The sequence below is a fragment of the Mobula hypostoma genome, chromosome 30, assembly GCF_963921235.1.
Source record: "Mobula hypostoma chromosome 30, sMobHyp1.1, whole genome shotgun sequence".
In the NCBI taxonomy this organism is placed as follows: domain Eukaryota; kingdom Metazoa; phylum Chordata; class Chondrichthyes; order Myliobatiformes; family Myliobatidae; genus Mobula; species Mobula hypostoma.
The window spans coordinates 21,371,160-21,389,702 of NC_086126.1; the positions used below are offsets into that span (position 1 = coordinate 21,371,160).

General features: G+C 49.0%; 1 protein-coding gene across 2 annotated transcripts in view; it reads right to left on the reverse strand.

Annotated features, from left to right (window-relative positions):
• Window positions 1–581: 581 nt before the first annotated feature.
• snx15 (sorting nexin 15) overlaps window positions 582–18,543 on the reverse strand; it is a 37,111-nt gene continuing 19,149 nt past the window's right edge. The window contains exons 6-9 of one of the 2 annotated variants that reach the window (XM_063036564.1): window positions 17,576–17,728; window positions 13,011–13,304; window positions 11,826–12,011; window positions 582–3,528 (exon numbers count right to left, since the gene is read on the reverse strand). In XM_063036564.1, the coding sequence (XP_062892634.1) occupies window positions 11,866–12,011; window positions 13,011–13,304; window positions 17,576–17,728 (593 nt within the window). In that variant the 3' untranslated portion in view covers window positions 582–3,528; window positions 11,826–11,865. The remainder of the gene's footprint in view (window positions 3,529–11,825; window positions 12,012–13,010; window positions 13,305–17,575; window positions 17,729–18,543) is intronic. The other variant, XM_063036566.1, reaches the window with a different exon arrangement.

The following is an 18,543-nucleotide window of genomic DNA, read 5'->3' on the forward strand; positions in this document are numbered from 1 at the left end:
CCCTGGTCTGATCCATCTGCGGAGTTTGCACGTTCTCCGTTTGACCACCAGAGTCCAAGGTAGGAACTGTGAAGACTCAGCACGTCATCTAACATTTTATAGAAGCTTCTATAGATGTTTGGTGGAGAGCATTTTGACGGGCCGCAGCACGGCCTGGTATAGAAATATCGATGCCCTTGAATGGAAAATCCTACAAAGAGTAGTGGATACAGCCCAGTCCATCACGGGTAAAGCCCTCCCCACCACTGAGCACATCTGTACTGGACACTGTCGCGGGAAAGCAGCGTCCATCATCAGGGACCTCCACCAGCCAGGACACGCTCTCGTCTCACTGTTCCCATCAGGAAGAAGGTGCAGGAGCCTCAGGTCCCACACCACCAGGTTCAGGAACAGTTATTACCCCTCAACCATCAGGCTCCTGAACCAGTGAGGATAACCTCAACTCTGAACTGATTCCATCGGGAAGGAGGTACAGGAGCCTCAGGTCCCACACCACCAGGTTCAGGAACAGTTATTACCCCTCAACCATCAGGCTCCTGAACCAGAGAGGATAACCTCAACTCTGAACTGATTCCATCGGGAAGGAGGTACAGGAGCCTCAGGTCCCACACCACCAGGTTCAGGAACAGTTATTACCCCTCAACCATCAGGCTCCTGAAGCAGAGGGGATAACTTCACTCAACTTCACCGAACTGTTCCCACAACCTGTGGATTCACTTTCATGAACTCTTTATCTCATGTTCTCAATATTTACTGCTTATTTATTTATTATTATTATTATTTCTTCCTTTCTATATTTGCACATCTGTTGTCTTTAACACTGACTGAACCAAAGCTGGTGAGGCCTTTCATTGATTCTGTTATGGTTATCTTTCCATTATGGATTTATTGAGTATGAATGTCAGGGTGTAGATGGTGACATATAATAACTTTACTTTCAACAATAAACAGAACGCAACAGACAACCAGATTAATTGGAATCACTTTGATTAGAGACACACAATATGCAATATTACAAAATAAATTAACCTGTTGAGATATTTGAACATTAAGGCTCGAGAGTGTTCGGACTGGCAGTTAGAGGGGAGGCCGCCGTGTGCGGCTGACAGACAGTGAGACTTGCAGCAGCCTGTACACACCTAGAAACCAGCACACACAGACACACACACACACACACACACAGACACACACACACACACAGACGGAGACACACACACACGCACACACACACACACAGACGGAGACACACACACACACACACACACACACAGACGGACGCACACACACACACACACGCGCACACACACACACACACACAGACAGACGGACGCACACACACGCACACACACACACGCACATACATACACACACACACACACGCGCACACACACACACACACACACACACACAGACACACACCTAGAAACCAGCACACACAGACACACACACACACACACACCTAGAAACCAGCACACACAGACACACACACACACACACACTCACACACAGACAGACAGACACACACACACACACTCACAGAGACAGACGGATACACACACAGAGACAGACGGACACACACACACACGCACATACACACACACACACCTAGAAACCAGCACACACACACACACATGCACACACACACACACAGACACAGACACACACACGCACCAACAGCAGACACACACACAGACACAGAGATATACACAGACACACACACACACACACACACAGAGGCCAACAACAGCAGAGCCAGGAGGCTTAAATGCGAGTGTTCACTTGTCGCTTTGGAGGGTGGACACAAGTCTATCCAGGGTGGGGAGAGTATCTCACAGCTCAGCAACATTGAGGGTGGAGGAGGGAAAAGAGGGCGGGAGGAGGAAGGAGGGAGGAAGGGAAGGGGGATAGAAAGGGGAGTGAGAGGGAGGAGGGAAGGGAAGGAAAGGAGGGAGGAGGGAGGGGGAAGAAGGGGGATAGAAAGGGGAGTGGGAGGGAGGGAGGAAGGGAAGGAGGAGGATAGAGAGTAGAGTGGGAGGAGGGATAGACGAGACAGAACAAAATATCCAACACCCAGCTCCTTGCGTCAATCAACAAAAGCAGAGTGATCCCCAGGGGCCTCACCACTTCAGGGAGAACAATGGGGAGGGTGAGTGGGTCAGGTTTTCTCCTCACCCCCACCCCACGCTCCCCAGCAGTACAGGCCGGAGGGAGGTGCTGCACTGTCAGGGCCGAAGCTCTCTGTCCCGGTGGGGAGCAGGAGGCTCCTTCAGTCGAAGTACATCCCAAACCACATGGCCAAAATCACACTGTCCGCACATCTGTCTCCAGTGCAGAGAACACACTGTCCACACATCTGTCTCCAGTGCAGGGATCACAGTCTGACACCTATCTCCAGTGCAGGGATCACACTGTCCACACATCTGTCTCCAGTGCAGAGAACACACTATCCACACATCTGTCTCCAGTGCAGGGATCACACTGTCCACACATCTGTCTCCAGTGCAGGGATCACACTGTCCACACCTCTGTCTCCAGTGCAGAGATCACACTGTCCACACATCTGTCTCCAGTGCAGAGATCACACTGTCTGACATCTGTCTCCAGTGCAGGGATCACACTGTCCGCACATCTGTCTCCAGTGCAGAGAACACACTGTCCACACATCTGTCTCCAGTGCAGGGATCACACTGTCCACACATCTGTCTCCAGTGCAGAGATCACACTGTCTGACATCTGTCTCCAGTGCAGGGATCACACTGTCCGCACATCTGTCTCCAGTGCAGAGAACACACTGTCTGACACCTGTCTCCAGTGCAGGGACCCCACTGGATGAACAGTTGTCTCCAGTGCAGGGACCCCACTGGCTGAACATTTGTCTCCAGTGCAGGGACCCCACTGGCTGAACAGTTGTCTCCAGTGCAGGGACCCCACTGGCTGAACATTTGTCTCCAGTGCAGGGGTTCACACCGTCTGGACACCAGCCCCAGTGCAGGGGTTCACAGTGCCAGCCCCACATCTGTGTGTAGTCTGGCCTCAGTGTGGCCGGCCCATCTCCACCCCACCAGCCCTGTGGATTGGAACTAGAGCCCACCACAGGCCTCAGTGTCCTCCCAACTGGATCCAGAGAGCAGGGACACTGTGCTTCTTCGCACAGGACAGTGTTTACACAGAGAACACCCTCCCCTCACACCTCAATACCCACAGCCCTGTAACTCCTGGACCAGGGTGCATGTGGCTGAGCTGGTTTCTAACACTGGGCATTCGCCCCTGACCCAGACCCCGACCTCCAGCTCTCTCTTACCAGGATGCTGCGCTCTATCTACAATAGCACTGTGTTAGGACAGAGAGAGTCAGTCAGCAAGGTCAGTGTTCTGGAAGACTTTGGATAAAACCATTACGCATATCTTTGTTCAGGCACGTGGAGGAGGTATCAGGATAAGGCTCCGAACGCTGTGTCCTGGAAGGCCCTCAAGGGAGCAGGGCACGGTCTTTGGTCCTGGCGATCGGTCAGGGCACGCTCTGCAGTCACTGGAAGAGAAAAGTGAGGGATACACTCAGTGATGTAGTGTCCAGGACATGCTCTCTTCTCACTGCTGCCACCGGGAAGGAGGTACAGGAGCCTCAGGTCCCACACCACCAGGTTCAGCAACAGTTATTACCCTCAACCATCAGGCTCCTGAACCAGAGGGGATAACTTCACCTGCCCCATCACAGAACTGTTTCCACAACCTATGGACTCAATTTCAAGGACTCTGAATTTCAAGTTTTTAATATTAACTGGTTGTTTATTTACTATTATTGCAGAATTTCTTTTTTTGCATGCTGGCTGTGTTACCGTCCTGTTGAGTGTGGATTTAAATGAGTCTATTCTGTTTCTTGCACTTTGTGAATGCCCACAAGAAAGAATCTCAGAATTGTAGATGATGACAAAAGTGTACTTCCATAATAAATTTACTGAGAAATTCGTATTGGTCTCCACCCTACGACAGGACAGATTCATGTGTCCCCACCCTACGACAGGACTGAGTGACGTGTATCGATCCCCACCCTACGACAGGACTGAGTGACGTGTATCGATCCCCACCCTACGACAGGACAGAGTGACGTGTATCGGTCCCCACCCTACGACAGGACAGAGTGACGTGTATCAGTCCCCACCCTACGACAGGACTGAGTGACATGTCCCCACCCTACAACAGGACAGAGTGACGTGTATCAGTCCCCACCTTATGACAGGACAGAGTGACGTGTATCGGTCCCCACCCTACGACAGGACAGATTCATGTGTCCCCACCCTACGACAGGACTGAGTGACGTGTATCAGTCCCCACCCTACGACAGGACGGAGTCACGTGCCCCCACCCTATGACAGGACGGAGTCACGTGCCCCCACCCTACGACAGGACTGAGACACGTGTATTGGCCGCCACCATACGACAGGACCGAGTGACGTGTATCAGTCCCCACCTTATGACAGGACAGAGTGACGTGTATCGGTCCCCACCCTACGACAAGACAGATTCATGTGTCCCCACCCTACGACAGGACTGAGTGACGTGTATCGATCCCCACCCTACGACAGGACAGAGTGACGTGTATTAGTCCCCACCCTACGACAGGACTGAGTGACGTGTATCGATCCCCACCCTACGACAGGACAGAGTGACGTGTATTAGTCCCCACCCTACGACAGGACTGAGTGACGTGTATCAGTCCCCACCCTACGACAGGACAGAGTGACATGTCCCCACCCTACGACAGGACAGAGTGACGTGTATCAGTCCCCACCTTATGACAGGACAGAGTGACGTGTATCGGTCCCCACCCTACGACAGGACAGATTCATGTGTCCCCACCCTACGACAGGACGGAGTCACGTGCCCCCACCCTATGACAGGACGGAGTCACATGCCCCCACCCTACGACAGGACTGAGTCACGTGTATTGGCCCCCACCATACGACAGGACCGAGTGACATGTATCGGCCCCCACCATACGACAGGACCGAGTGACATGACGTATATCAGCTCCTGCATGTTGGTCCTGGGCCTCTGTGATTTGGAACCATGCCGGTACTGACCGTGAGTGGACAGACAAGGCACCACGGGCCCCGGAATGGGAAACACACCGAACCTGCTGGAGGAACTCAACACATCTGTGGAGGGCTGTCGAGTTATCGAGCATTGCAGATTGCAGGAGGTGAGAGCCTTCAGCCCGTCGGTGCATGCTGACTGCAGCCACGCTAAGCTGCTCCTAATACTCTCTGTTTGGTCCTTATCCCTGTGTCCCACACCTCTGTGCACACGTTTATTTGTTTCACTGAGTAATAGTACACAGAACTGGTCCTTCCTGCCCCCCATCCAGTAAACCCTAACATGCCCCGATTTAACCCTCATCCAATCATGGGAAAATTTCAATGACCAATTAACCTACGCCTTCGGACTGTGCGAGGAAACCAGAGTACTTGGAGGAAACCCAAACGGTTACGGGGAGAATGTCCAGTCTTCTTGGAGAACAGCGTTGAAATTGGCAACAAGGTACACGAGCAGCACTGGGACATTTGGCCCATTAAGTCTGATCTATTTCTCCCTCAGCCCAATCAGAGGTCCAGAGGGATCTTGGGGTCTGAGTCCATGGGACACTCAAAGCTGCTCCGCAGGCTGGCTTTGAGGTTAAGAAGGCATAAGGTGCATTGGCCTTCATCAGTCGTGGGATTGAGTTTAAGAGCTGAGAGGTAATGTTACAGCTATATAGGATCCTGGTCAGATCCCACTTGGAGTACTGTGCTCAGTTCTGGTCACCTCACTATGGGAAGGATGTGGAAACCATAGAAAGGATGCAGAGGAGATTTACAAGGATGTTGCCTGGATTGGGGAGGATGCCTTATGAGAATAGGTTGAGTGAACTCGGCCTTTTCTCCTTGGAGCGACGGAGGATGAGAGGTGACCTGATAGAGGTGTACAAGATATTGAGAGGCATTGATCGTGTGGATAGTCAGAGGCTTTTCCCCAGGGCTGAAATGGCTAGCACAAGAGGGCATGGTTTTTAAAGGTGCTTGATAGTAGGTACAGAGGAGATGTTGGGTAAGTTTTTTATGCAGAGAGTGGTGAGTGCGTGGAATGGGCTGCTGGCAGCGGTGGTCGAGGCGGAAACGATAGGGTCTTTTACTCCTGAATGGCTACATGGAGCTTAGAAAAATAGAGGGCTATGGGTAAAGCCTAGGTAGTTCTAAGGTAGGGGCATGTTCGGCACAGCTTTGTGGGCCAAAGGGCCTGTATTGTGCTGTATATTTCTAATCTCCAGCCTACTCCCCGCATCCCTTCACGCCCTGACCAATCAAGAATCCATTAACATCTGCCTTAAATATAACCAATGACTTGACTTCCACAGGCACCTGTGGCAATGAATTCTACATATTCACCATCCTCGGGCTAAAGAAATCCCTCCTTATCTCTGTTCTGAATGGGCATCCTTCTGTTATGAGGCTGTGCCCTCTAGTCCTAGACTCCCCCACTATAGGAACATCCTCTCCACATCCACTCTACCTGTGTCCTCTGGTCCGAGACTCCCCCACTATAGGAAACATCCTCTCCACATCCACTCTACCTGTGTCCTCTGGTCCGAGACTCCCCCACTATAGTAAACATCCTCTCCACGCGCACTCTATCTGTGTCCTCTGGTCCTAGACTCCCCCACTATAGGAAACATCCTCTCCACATCCACTCTATCTGTGTCCTCTGGTCCTAGACTCCCCCACTATAGAAAACATCCTCTCCACATCCACTCTATCTGTGTCCTATGGTCCTAGACTCCCCCACTATAGGAAACATCCTCTCCACATCCACTCTATCTGTGTTCTCTGGTCTTAGACTCCCCCACCATAGGAAACATCCTCTCCACATGCATTCTATCGAGGCCTTTCAACATTGAATAGGTTTCATTGAGAACTTCCCCCCAATCTTTTAAATTCCAGTGAGTACAGGTCCAAAGCCATCAAATGTTTCTCATATGTTAACCTCTTTAATTCCCAGAATCATTTTTGTGAATCTTCTCTGAACCCTCTCCTATGTCAGCACATCCTTTCTTAGATAACGGCTCAAAACTGCTCTCAATACTCCGTGTTGTCTGACCAATGCCTATAGAGCCTCACTATTACAAACCCCATTTCCAGAAAAGTTGGGATATTTGCCAAAATGCAATAAAAACATAAACCACGTCAACCTTTATTTAACTGATAAAAGTACAAAGAAAAGAAAAGATTTACAAAGATTTTCATAGTTTTACTGACCAACTTAATTGTATTTTGTAAACATACACAAATTTAGAATTTGATGGCTGCAACACACTCAACAAAAGTTGGGACAGAGGCATGTTTACCATTGTGTTACATCACCTTTCCTTTTAATAACACTTTTTAATCGTTTTGGAACTGAGGATACTAATTGTAGTAGATTTGCAATTGGAAATTTTGTCCATTCTATAAGACTTCAGCTGCTCAATAGTCCGTGGTCTCCGTTATCTGATTCTTCTCTTCATGATGCGCCATACATTTTCAATAGGAGATAGATCTGGACTGGCAGCAGGCCAGTCAAACACACGCACTCTGTGTCTACAAAGCCACGCTGTTGTAGTCCGTGCAGAATGTGGTCTGGCATTGTCCTGCTGAAATAAGCATGGACGTCCCGGGAAGAGACAACACCTTGATGGCAACATATGTCTCTCTAAAATCCTAATATACGCCTCAGAGTCAATGGTAGCTTCACATACATGAAATTCACCGTGGGCACTGATGCACCCCCATACCATCACAGATGCTGGCTTTTGCACCTTTCGTTGATAACAATCTGGATGGCCGTTTTCATCTTTGGCAGGGAGAACTCGACGCCCGTTTTTTCCGAAAACTAGCTGAAATGTGGACTTATCTGACCACAGCACACGGTTCCACAGTCTTTCGGTCCATCTGAGATGAGCTCGGGCCCAGAGAACTCACCGGCGTTTCCACATAGAGTTGATGTATGGCTTCCTCCTTGCGTAATACAGTTTTAAGTTGCATTTCTGGATGCAGCGATGGACTGTGTTGAGTGACAATGGTTTTCCGAAGTACTCCCGAGCCCAGGTGGCTGTAGTTGTCACAGTAACATGACGGTTTCTTAGGCAGTGCCACCTGAGGGCTCGAAGATCACGCGCATTCAACAGTGGTTTACGCACTGCCCTTTACGCACTGAGATGTCTCTGAATTCTTTGAATCTTTTCACAATATTATGTACTGTAGATGTTGAAAGACTCTGCAATCTCGCGCTGAGAAATGTTCCTTTTGAACTGACTAACAATTCTCTCACAAAATTGGCACAAAGGGGTGAGCCACGACCCATCCTTGCTTGCAAAGACTGAGCCTTTGATGGACGCTACTTTTATACCCAGTCATGATACCTCACCTGCTACCAATTAGCCTGCTTAATGTGGAGTCTTCCAAACTGGTGTTACTTGAATATTCTGTGCACTTTTCAATCTTATTTTAACTCTGTCCCAACTTTTGTTGAGTGTGTTGCAGCCATCAAATTCTAAATTTGTGTATATTTACAAAATACAATTAAGTTTGTCAGTAAAACTATTGAAAATCTTTTCTTTGTACTTTTGTCAGTTAAATAAAGGTTCACGTGAATTAACATATCACAGGTTTTTGTTTTTATTGCATTTTGGAAAATATCCAAACTTTTCTGGAAATGGGGTTTGTACATGCAACACACACAAAATGCTGGAGGAACTCAGCAGGCCAGGCAGCATCGATAGAAAAAAAGTACGGTCGACGTTTCGGGCCGAGACCCTTCAGCAGGACTGGAGAAAAAAAAACTGAGGAGTTGATGTTGAAAGGTGGGGAGAGGGGAGAGAGAAACGGCAGGCGATTGGTGAAACTTGGAAGGAGAGGGATGGAGCAAAGAGCTAGGAAGTCAATTGGTGAAAGAGACAGAAGGCCAAGGGAGAAAAGGAGGTGAGCACCAGAGGGAGGTGATGGCAGCCAAGGAGATAACATGAGAGAAGGGCAACGGGATGGGAAATGATGAGGGGGGGGGTGGTTGGAGGCATTACTGGAAGTTTGACAAATCAATGTTCATGCCATCAGGTTGGAGGCTACCCAAACGGAAGATAAGGTGTTGTTCCTTAGGTTCCTCCAACCTAAGCCACGAGTGGCTGTGGAGGCCAAGTCATTGGGTGCATTTAAGGCAGAGATAGATAGGATCTTGATTAGCCAGAGCTAATCAATATGGGGAGAAGGCAGGGGAGTGGGGATAAATTAGATCAGCCCATGACAGAATGGCGGAGCAGACTCGATGGGCCAAACAGCTTACTTCTGCTCCTATATCTTACGGTCTCATGGTGTTATATTGACAGTGGAGGAGGCCATAGGTGGACATATTGGAATGGGATTGGGAAGTGGAATTAAAATGGGTGGCCACTGGGAGAACCCCTCCTTCTGGCAGAGATAGATAGGGAGATAGGTCTCCCTATCTACATCGGTCTCACCAACATACAGGAGGTCACACCGGGAGCACCATTTACAGTAGATGACCCCAACAGATTCAAAGGTGAAGTGTCATCTCACATGGAAGGATTGCTTGGGGCTCTGAATGGCAGGGAGGGAGGACGTATAGGGGCAAGCGTAGCACTTGCTCCACTTGCAAGGGTAAGTGTCAGGAGGGAGATCGGTGGGGAGGGATGAACAGACGAGGGACTCACAAAGCAGAAAGTGGGGGGGGGGTGGGAGGGAAAGATGCGCCTGTTGGTGGGATCCAGTTGGAGGTGGCGGAAGTTTCGGAGAATTATGTGATGGACGCAGAGGCGCCTAGGTGAGGATAGGGGAAACCCTACACCTGGTAGGGTGGCAGGAGGATGGAGTAAGAGCAGATATGTGTGAAATGGAAGAGATGAGGGCAGCATTGATGGTGGAAGAAGGGAAGCCCCTTTCTTTGAAAAAGGAGGACATCTTCATTCTAGAATGAAAAGCCTCATCCTGAGAGCAGATGCGGCAGAGATGGAGGGACTGAGAGAAGGGGATGACATTTTTACAAGTAGCAGGGTGGGACGAGGTATAGGCCAGGTAGCTGTGAGAGTCCGTTGGCTTACGATAGACACCAGTAGATAAGCTTTCTCCGGAGATGGAGACAGTGAGATGAAGAAAGGGAAGAGAAGTGTTGGAAATGGACTGGGTGAACTTGAGGCCAGGTGGAAGTTGGAGGCAAAGTGGATGAAATTACATTCTTGCTTTCAGTATTCTCATCCTCTCGAATTGAATGCTAACATCGTATTTGACTTCCTCACCGCTGACTCAGCCTGCAGGTTAACCTTTAGGGAACCTGGCGTGAGGACTCCCAAGTCGCTTTGCACACGTCAGAGCTCTGAACTCCGACAACAGCCGTAACAAGCACCTTGCTATGCTACCGTGTCACCCGATCCAAGTGGTCAGTTGACGTTTCAGGTCAGGTTGGAAGGGCTGAACAGGGGAGGGCGGAGATTCGAGCATCTTCACTTTGAGCCCACTGGCAGTGAGATACTGTGAGAATCAATAAAAAGTCTGTGGGCTGGAAGAGACCATTTGCATTTCTGAGTGGGCAGCACCTTGCCCTCCGGTTACAATTTAACCTCAACCTCTTCACACTTGGTCATCCGGTACAGAAGGAGCAGGCCGCTGGGAGGGCTTCCTGCTAGCCTTGCTCCAGGGCCTGGTCAAACTAGCTCTGGGCAGGACACGCAGGCAGGAGTCTGAGGGTTCTGCCCAGGCCAACTGCCTGGTAACAGAACACTAGAGTGTAGGCCCTTTGGCCCACGGTGTGGTGCTGACCTTTCAACCTATGACCTTGTCATGTTAGCGTAGCGGACAGACAGCAGCTCAGGACTTCAGAGTTCAATTCCAAAGTCATTTGTACGTCCTCCCTCGTGGAATGTGTGGGTTTCCTCCCACAGTCCAAAGATGTACCAGTTGGGCAAATTGGTCATTGAAAATTGTCCTGTGATTAGGCTAGGGTTAAGCCAGGAGCTGCTGGGCAGTGATGTTCGAAGTGCTGGAGGGGCCCATTCCAAACTCTACCTCAATAGATAAAAAATCTCAGCTCGATCTAACCCCTCCCTCCATCTTGCCCTCTTCTGCATCTCCCTAGACAAGATGCTCAGGGGCACTGTGGAGGTGTTCGGGGACTGAAGTTCCCTCTGTACTGTCCCATCACACATTCCCCAGGTGGTGAGAGTGCCCGGGTGTCTGGCATAGATCTGTTCAACGCTGGTGACACTTATCAAGATGGGGAGAGTGCCCGGGAGCCTGGCGCGGATCTGTTCACCCGCTGGTGACACTTATTGAGAAGAGGAGTGCCCGGGAGCCTGGCGCGGATCTGTTCACCCGCTGGTGACAGTTACTGAGAAGAGGAGTGCCCGGGTGACTGGCACGGATATGTTCACCCGCTGGTGACACTTACCGAGATGGGGAGAGTGCCCGGGTGCCTGGCATAGATCTGTTCACCCGCTGGTGACACTTAACGAGATGGGGAGAGTGCCTGGGTGCCTGGCATAGATCTGTTCACCCGCTGGTGACACTTACCGAGATGGGTAGTGCCCGGGAGCCTGGCATAGATCTGTTCACCCGCTGGTGACACTTATTGAGAAGAGGAGTGCCCGGGAGCCTGGCGCGGATCTGTTCACCCGCTGGTGACACTTATTGAGAAGAGGAGTGCCCGGGTGACTGGCACGGATATGTTCACCCGCTGGTGACACTTACCGAGATGGGGAGAGTGCCCGGGTGACTAGCACGGATATGTTCACCCTCTGGTGACACTTACCGAGATGGGGAGAGTGCCCGGGTGACTAGCACGGATATGTTCACCCTCTGGTGACACTCACCGAAGGTGGCGTGGCATCTTTCGCTACTGTGTCCTTGAGGTGTACAGCGAAGATGGTTTCTGCGTGGTTCAGATACTCGGCCACCCTCTTTTTAATAGCATCTTGCCTCTCTGCACTTGGCTCACCTTAAGAGGAAAAACGCCTGTTAGCCGTCGTTTGGCCGCAACCCCTCCCAGAGCAGTACCTGCTTCCCCCACACCCCAGCGGCAGTAAACGCCAGTTCCATCCATGCCCAAGTGATCGTTGAGCTGGGAGTTTCTATCAGCCACAACGCTGTAAGATACCAGAGCAGAATCAGGCCATGCGGCCCATCGGGTCTGTTCCACCATTGTGCGATGGCTGATTGATCTTCCCTCTCAACCCCACTCTCCTGCCTTCTCCCCATCACCTTTCAACCCCTTATCAAACAACAACCTAGCAAACTTTCCATTCAATATATCCAAGGTTATGATGGGGAGTGAGCTTATTTTCTTGTTGTTGCTTGTCATATGTCACCTACATGTTGTTGTATGGTGTCTACACGTTGTTGTATGCTGTCTATGCGTTGTATGTTGTCTACGCGTTGTTGTACGGTGTCTACACGTGTGTTGTCTACGCGTTGTATGTTGTCTATGCGTTGTCGTACGGTGTCTACACATTGTGTGTTGTCTACGCGTTGTGTGTTGTCTACGCGTTGTACAGTATCTACACATTGTTATATTGTGTCTACACGTTATTGTATTGTGTCAAGAGGACACAGGTTTAAGGTGCTGGGGAAGTAGGTACAGAGGAGATGTTGGGTAAGTTTTTTACTCAGAGTGGTGGGTGCGTGGAATGGGCTGCCGGCAACGGTGGTGGAGGCGGATACGATAGGGTCTTTTAAGAGACTCCTGGATAGGTACAAGGAGCTTAGAAAAATAGAGGCCTGGTAATTTCTAAGACAGCTTTGTGGGCCGAAGGGGCTGTATTGTGCTGCAGGTTTTCTATGTTTCTATTGTGGGTTTGCTAGAATGTGTGGTGACCCTTGCCGGCTGCCCCCAGCACATCGTCAGACTGTGTTGGTTGTTAACGCAAACAATATAGTTCACTGTCTGTTTTGATGTTCGTCTGATTAATACAGAAAAACCAGCAGGTTCAGCACCTACCCTGGAGGCCTCTCAGCAGAATGGCCACCCCACTGCAGTAACAGCTCAAGGCCAGTTCATACTCCTGGGCCGCCTCCCACTCCAGAGCCTTTTTGATGCAGGCCGCCGCCGCACTCAAGTAGTCGGTGCCCTCCAGCCCCTCGATCCCAAGCGAGTGCTCGCTGTCCGGCGACGACACCCTCAGGGTTAACAGTCTGGCTTCCAGGTCCTCGGGGTCCCTGGGCTCCTCCGCCCGGCCACTGGCGACCGAGAGTGCCTCTAAGTTACTCTGCCAAGCGCAGGCAGGGGCAGCCTCTGTAACAGCAGAGTCACAGCGTCAATTAGAACACAGGCCCTTCAGCCCATACTGACTGATATTCCTCTCCAGCCTCTGTAACAGCAGAGTCACAGCGTCGATTAGAACACAGGCCCTTCAGCCCATACTGACTGATATTCCTCTCCAGCCTCTGTAACAGCAGAGTCACAGCGTCGATTAGAACACAGGCCCTTCAGCCCATACTGACTGATATTCCTCTCCAGCCTCTGTAACAGCAGAGTCACAGCGTCGATTAGAACACAGGCCCTTCAGCCCATACTGACTGATATTCCTCTCCAGCCTCTGTAACAGCAGAGTCACAGCGTCGATTAGAACACAGGCCCTTCAGCCCATACTGACTGATATTCCTCTCCAGCCTCTGTAACAGCAGAGTCACAGCGTCAATTAGAACACAGGCCCTTCAGCCCATACTGACTGATATTCCTCTCCAGCCTCTGTAACAGCAGAGTCACAGCGTCAATTAGAACACAGGCCCTTCAGCCCATACTGACTGATATTCCTCTCCAGCCTCTGTAACAGCAGAGTCACAGCGTCGATTAGAACACAGGCCCTTCAGCCCATACTGACTGATATTCCTCTCCAGCCTCTGTAACAGCAGAGTCACAGCGTCAATTAGAACACAGGCCCTTCAGCCCATACTGACTGATATTCCTCTCCAGCCTCTGTAACAGCAGAGTCACAGCGTCGATTAGAACACAGGCCCTTCAGCCCATACTGACTGATATTCCTCTCCAGCCTCTGTAACAGCAGAGTCACAGCGTCAATTAGAACACAGGCCCTTCAGCCCATACTGACTGATATTCCTCTCCAGCCTTCACCCCACCTTTTCATTCTGGCATCTTCCCCCTTCCTTTCCTGAGGAAGAAGGGTCTCGGCCCAAAACCCCGACTGTTTCTGATGCTTGCTGAGTTCCTCCAGCATTTAGAGTGTGTGTTACCGATTATTTATTGATTGAGATAGAGCACGGACTAGACACTTCTGACCCTCCGAGCCACACCGCCCAGTAACCAACCCCCGCAACTGAAACCTAATTACGGGACAATTTACCATGACCCGTTAACCTACTGACCTGTATGTCCTGGTCAAAGACAGCACAACAGCATCTCTACTTCAGGAACCTGTGGAGGTTCAGCATGTCATCGAAAACGTTGACAAACTTCTACAGATGTGCGCTGACTGGCTGCATTTCGGCCTGGTATGGGAACACCAAGGCCTTCCAGCAGAAAATTCTACAAAAGGTAGTGGATTTGGTCCGGTACATCACAGGTAAAACCCTCCCAACCATTGAGCACATCTACATGAAACGTTGCCGTAGAAAAGCAGCATCCATCATCAGAGATCCCCACCACCCAGGCCGAGCTCTTTCTCACTGCTACCATCAGGTAGAAGGTACAGGAGCCTCAGGTCCCACACCACCAGGTTCAGGAACAGTTATTACCCCTCAACCATCAGGCTCCTGAACCAGTGAGGATAACCTCAACTCTGAACTGATTCCATCGGGAAGGAGGTACAGGAGCCTCGGGTCCCACACCACCAGGTTCAGGAACAGTTATTACCCCTCAACCATCAGGCTCCTGAACCAGTGAGGATAACCTCAACTCTGAACTGATTCCATCGGGAAGGAGGTACAGGAGCCTCAGGACTCACACTACCTACCCACCCCTGACACTCCTTCTCTGCCACCTGTCCCACACCCCTCCCACGGCGCCCCACCCTCACCATTCCCAACATCCTTTGCTCCCACTAGATTTACAAACTCGCTCTCCGCTCCACGTTGACAAGTACAGCACCGTGCAAAAGTTACAGGCGCTCTGGCTATATAAATGTGCCTAAGACTTTTGCACAGCATTGTATATGTCACCACATACAACCCTGAGATTCACTTTCTTGTGGGCATACTCAATAAATCCATTAACTGTAAAAGAATCAATGAAAGATCACACCAACAGGGTGGACAACCAGAGTGCAAAAGATAACAAACTGTCCAAATACAAAAAAAAATAAATAAGCAATAAATATCAAGAACATGAGAAGAAGAGTCCTTGAAAGCGAGTCCGTAAGTTGTGGGAACAGTTCAGTGATGGGGCAAGTGAAGTTGAGTGAAGTTATCCCCTCTGGTTCAGGAGCCTGATGGTTGAGGGGTAATAACTGTTCCTGAACCTGGTGGTGTGGGATCTGAGGCTCCTGTACCTCCTTCCCGATGGAATCAGTTCAGAGTTGAGGTTATCCCCTCTGGTTCAGGAGCCTGATGGTTGAGGGGTAATAACTGTTCCTGAACCTGGTGGTGTGGGATCTGAGGCTCCTGTACCTCCTTCCCGATGCAATCAGTTCAGAGTTGAGGTTATCCTCACTGGTTCAGGAGCCTGATGGTTGAGGGTAATAACTGTTCCTGAACCTGGTGGTGTGAGTCCTGAGGCTCCTGTACCTCCTTCCCAATGGAATCAGTTCAGAGTTGAGGTTATCCTCACTGGTTCAGGAGCCTGATGGTTGAGGGTAATAACTGTTCCTGAACCTGGTGGTGTGGGATCTGAGGCTCCTGTACCTCCTTCCCGATGGAATCAGTTCAGAGTTGAGGTTATCCTCACTGGTTCAGGAGCCTGATGGTTGAGGGTAATAACTGTTCCTGAACCTGGTGGTGTGGGATCTGAGGCTCCTGTACCTCCTTCCCGATGGAATCAGTTCAGAGTTGAGGTTATCCTCACTGGTTCAGGAGCCTGATGGTTGAGGGTAATAACTGTTCCTGAACCTGGTGGTGTGGGATCTGAGGCTTCTGTACCTCCTTCCCGATGGAATCAGTTCAGAGTTGAGGTTATCCTCACTGGTTCAGGAGCCTGATGGTTGAGAGTAATAACTGTTCCTGAACCTGGTGGTGTGGGATCTGAGGCTCCTGTACCTCCTTCCCGATGGAATCAGTTCAGAGTTGAGGTTATCTCGGCTATGATTTATAATATTATTATGAAACTCAGGAAAGCTCCATTTGATAAGATTAGGGTAGATTGGGAACAGGAATTGGGGCTTACCATTTCTGTGGATGATTGGGGGCAGATTTTACAATTAGTTAATACTTCTTCTATTTGTGCTAAACATTCCCTAATTCAATTTAAAGTGGTGCATAGAGCACATATGTCCAAAGATAAGTTAGCGCGTTTTTACTCGCATATTAATCCTTTCTGTGATAGATGTTCGGGGCAGATAGCCTCTTTAACTCATATGTTTTGGTCTTGCCCTACTTTGGAAACTTTTTGGAGAGATATTTTCAATATTATTTCTAAGGTATTAAATATAGATATCTCTCCTCACCCTATTACTGCTATCTTTGGACTACCTAAAATTTCTAGTAATCTTTCCCCTTCAGCCCGTAGAATGATTGCATTTCTTACTTTAATGGCGAAAAGATGTATTTTACAACATTGGAAAGAGCTTAATGCTCCAACTACCTTTTTTTGGTTTTCTCAGACGATTTTATGTTTGAATCTGGAGAAAATTAGAAGTAACCTTCATGATTCTTCATTTAAATTTGAACAGATTTGGGGACCTTTTATTCGATATTTTCATTTAATGTAATATTTACCCTTCTTGTTTTTTTTTTCACTGTTTTAATGGAGGTCGGGATTGAGGACGTGATTTTAAGTTTAACTCTGTTTGGTTTCAAGTTAGCCCATTGCTTTGCTTTGCTTTTAGTTAGTTGCACGGTGGGTTTTTTTTTGGGGGGTTTTTTTTTCTTTTTTTTTCCATTGATATATATAAAATCTAGTATACTATTATGTTATTTTGGTTTCTTATGCTTAAATTACATTGTAGTATTTTCTTTTTGGTATTGTTATCTTTTGGAATTTTATTATACTTTAACATTGTATTAATGTTTATATGGCTTACCTTTTTTGTATACTTACTCAATAAAAAGATTTAAAAAGAAAGAAAGAGGTTATCCTCACTGGTTCAGGAGCCTGATGGTTGAGGGGTAATAACTGTTCCTGAACCTGGTGGTGAGAGTCCTGAGGCTCCTGTACCTCCTTCCCGATGGGAACAGTGAGAAGAGAGCATGTCCTGGGTGGTGGGGGTCCCTGATGATGGATGCTGCTGACCTGTAACACTGCTCCATGCAAATGTACTCAATATTGGGGAGGGCTTTACCCGTGATGGACTGGGCCATATCCACATGGAAAATAAATCTGAATCTGAATCCTCTACCCACCCCCTGATGGTAGTAACACTGGAGGAACACTCTGGGCAAGGGGTAACAACCTACCTTCCTTGGCACATGGGTCAAAGAGTGCCAGTTCACTGTCAGGCAGGGAGGATCCGGCCTGGGGCCTTCTCTCATCATCGTCTACCTCCTTCCCGATGTCAGTCAGGGAGTGGGCATCATCATCCTCCTCCGCCCACCCAGAGTCCGGCTCTCCTGTGGCAGAAAGAATCACAATCATGAATGGGAGACCATTGCTACTGAGCTGTGGAAGAAGAGGGCTCTGTATACTGACCACCAATGTTCCCTCTAATTTATTTTTTACAGCAGTGTGGACCAACCATTGCTCTGAGTGGGAAATTTTTTACACGGCCTGAAAACAGCCTGGCACTTTGAATATTTTATTTTGTAATCTTCACATCAAACAAATACAAACCACAACTCACAACACAAGTAAACAATGTCAGGCAGTCAAAACAACTGACAGGCACAAGTGCAAAAGTAAAATGTTTTGAGTAGATGGCGTTGGCGCTCAGCAGGTCAACGGTTTACAATAATGAGTTACCAGCTTCCATTCTCTGTTTATTGTGACAATTTGTGACGGTGTTGTAACTTGAAACACTGACAATGTTAATACATTGAAGTTCTAAAATGTTTCAAAGTAAAGGCTGTGGTATGTTTATTATTTACAAAATTTATGAATAATGTTCATTAACACAATTAATAACAGGGTATTTCACAATTATGTTAACAAAGATTTCAAAATGATATTAGCTATATTACAGCTATGCAGAAACAAATGCTAAGTACACGGGAGTATTTCAGTTATTGCGTGGTCACACACCCCCAGGGAACAGTGCTGCTGCCCCCACCCTCCAAACCCTCCAGAACTCGGCCTTTTCTCCTTGGAGCGGCGGAGGATGTGAGGTGACTTGATGGAGGTGTATAAGATGATGAGAGGCATTGATCCTGTGGATAGTCAGAGGCTTTTCCCCAGGGCTGAAATGGCTAGCACGAGAGGGCAGAGTTTT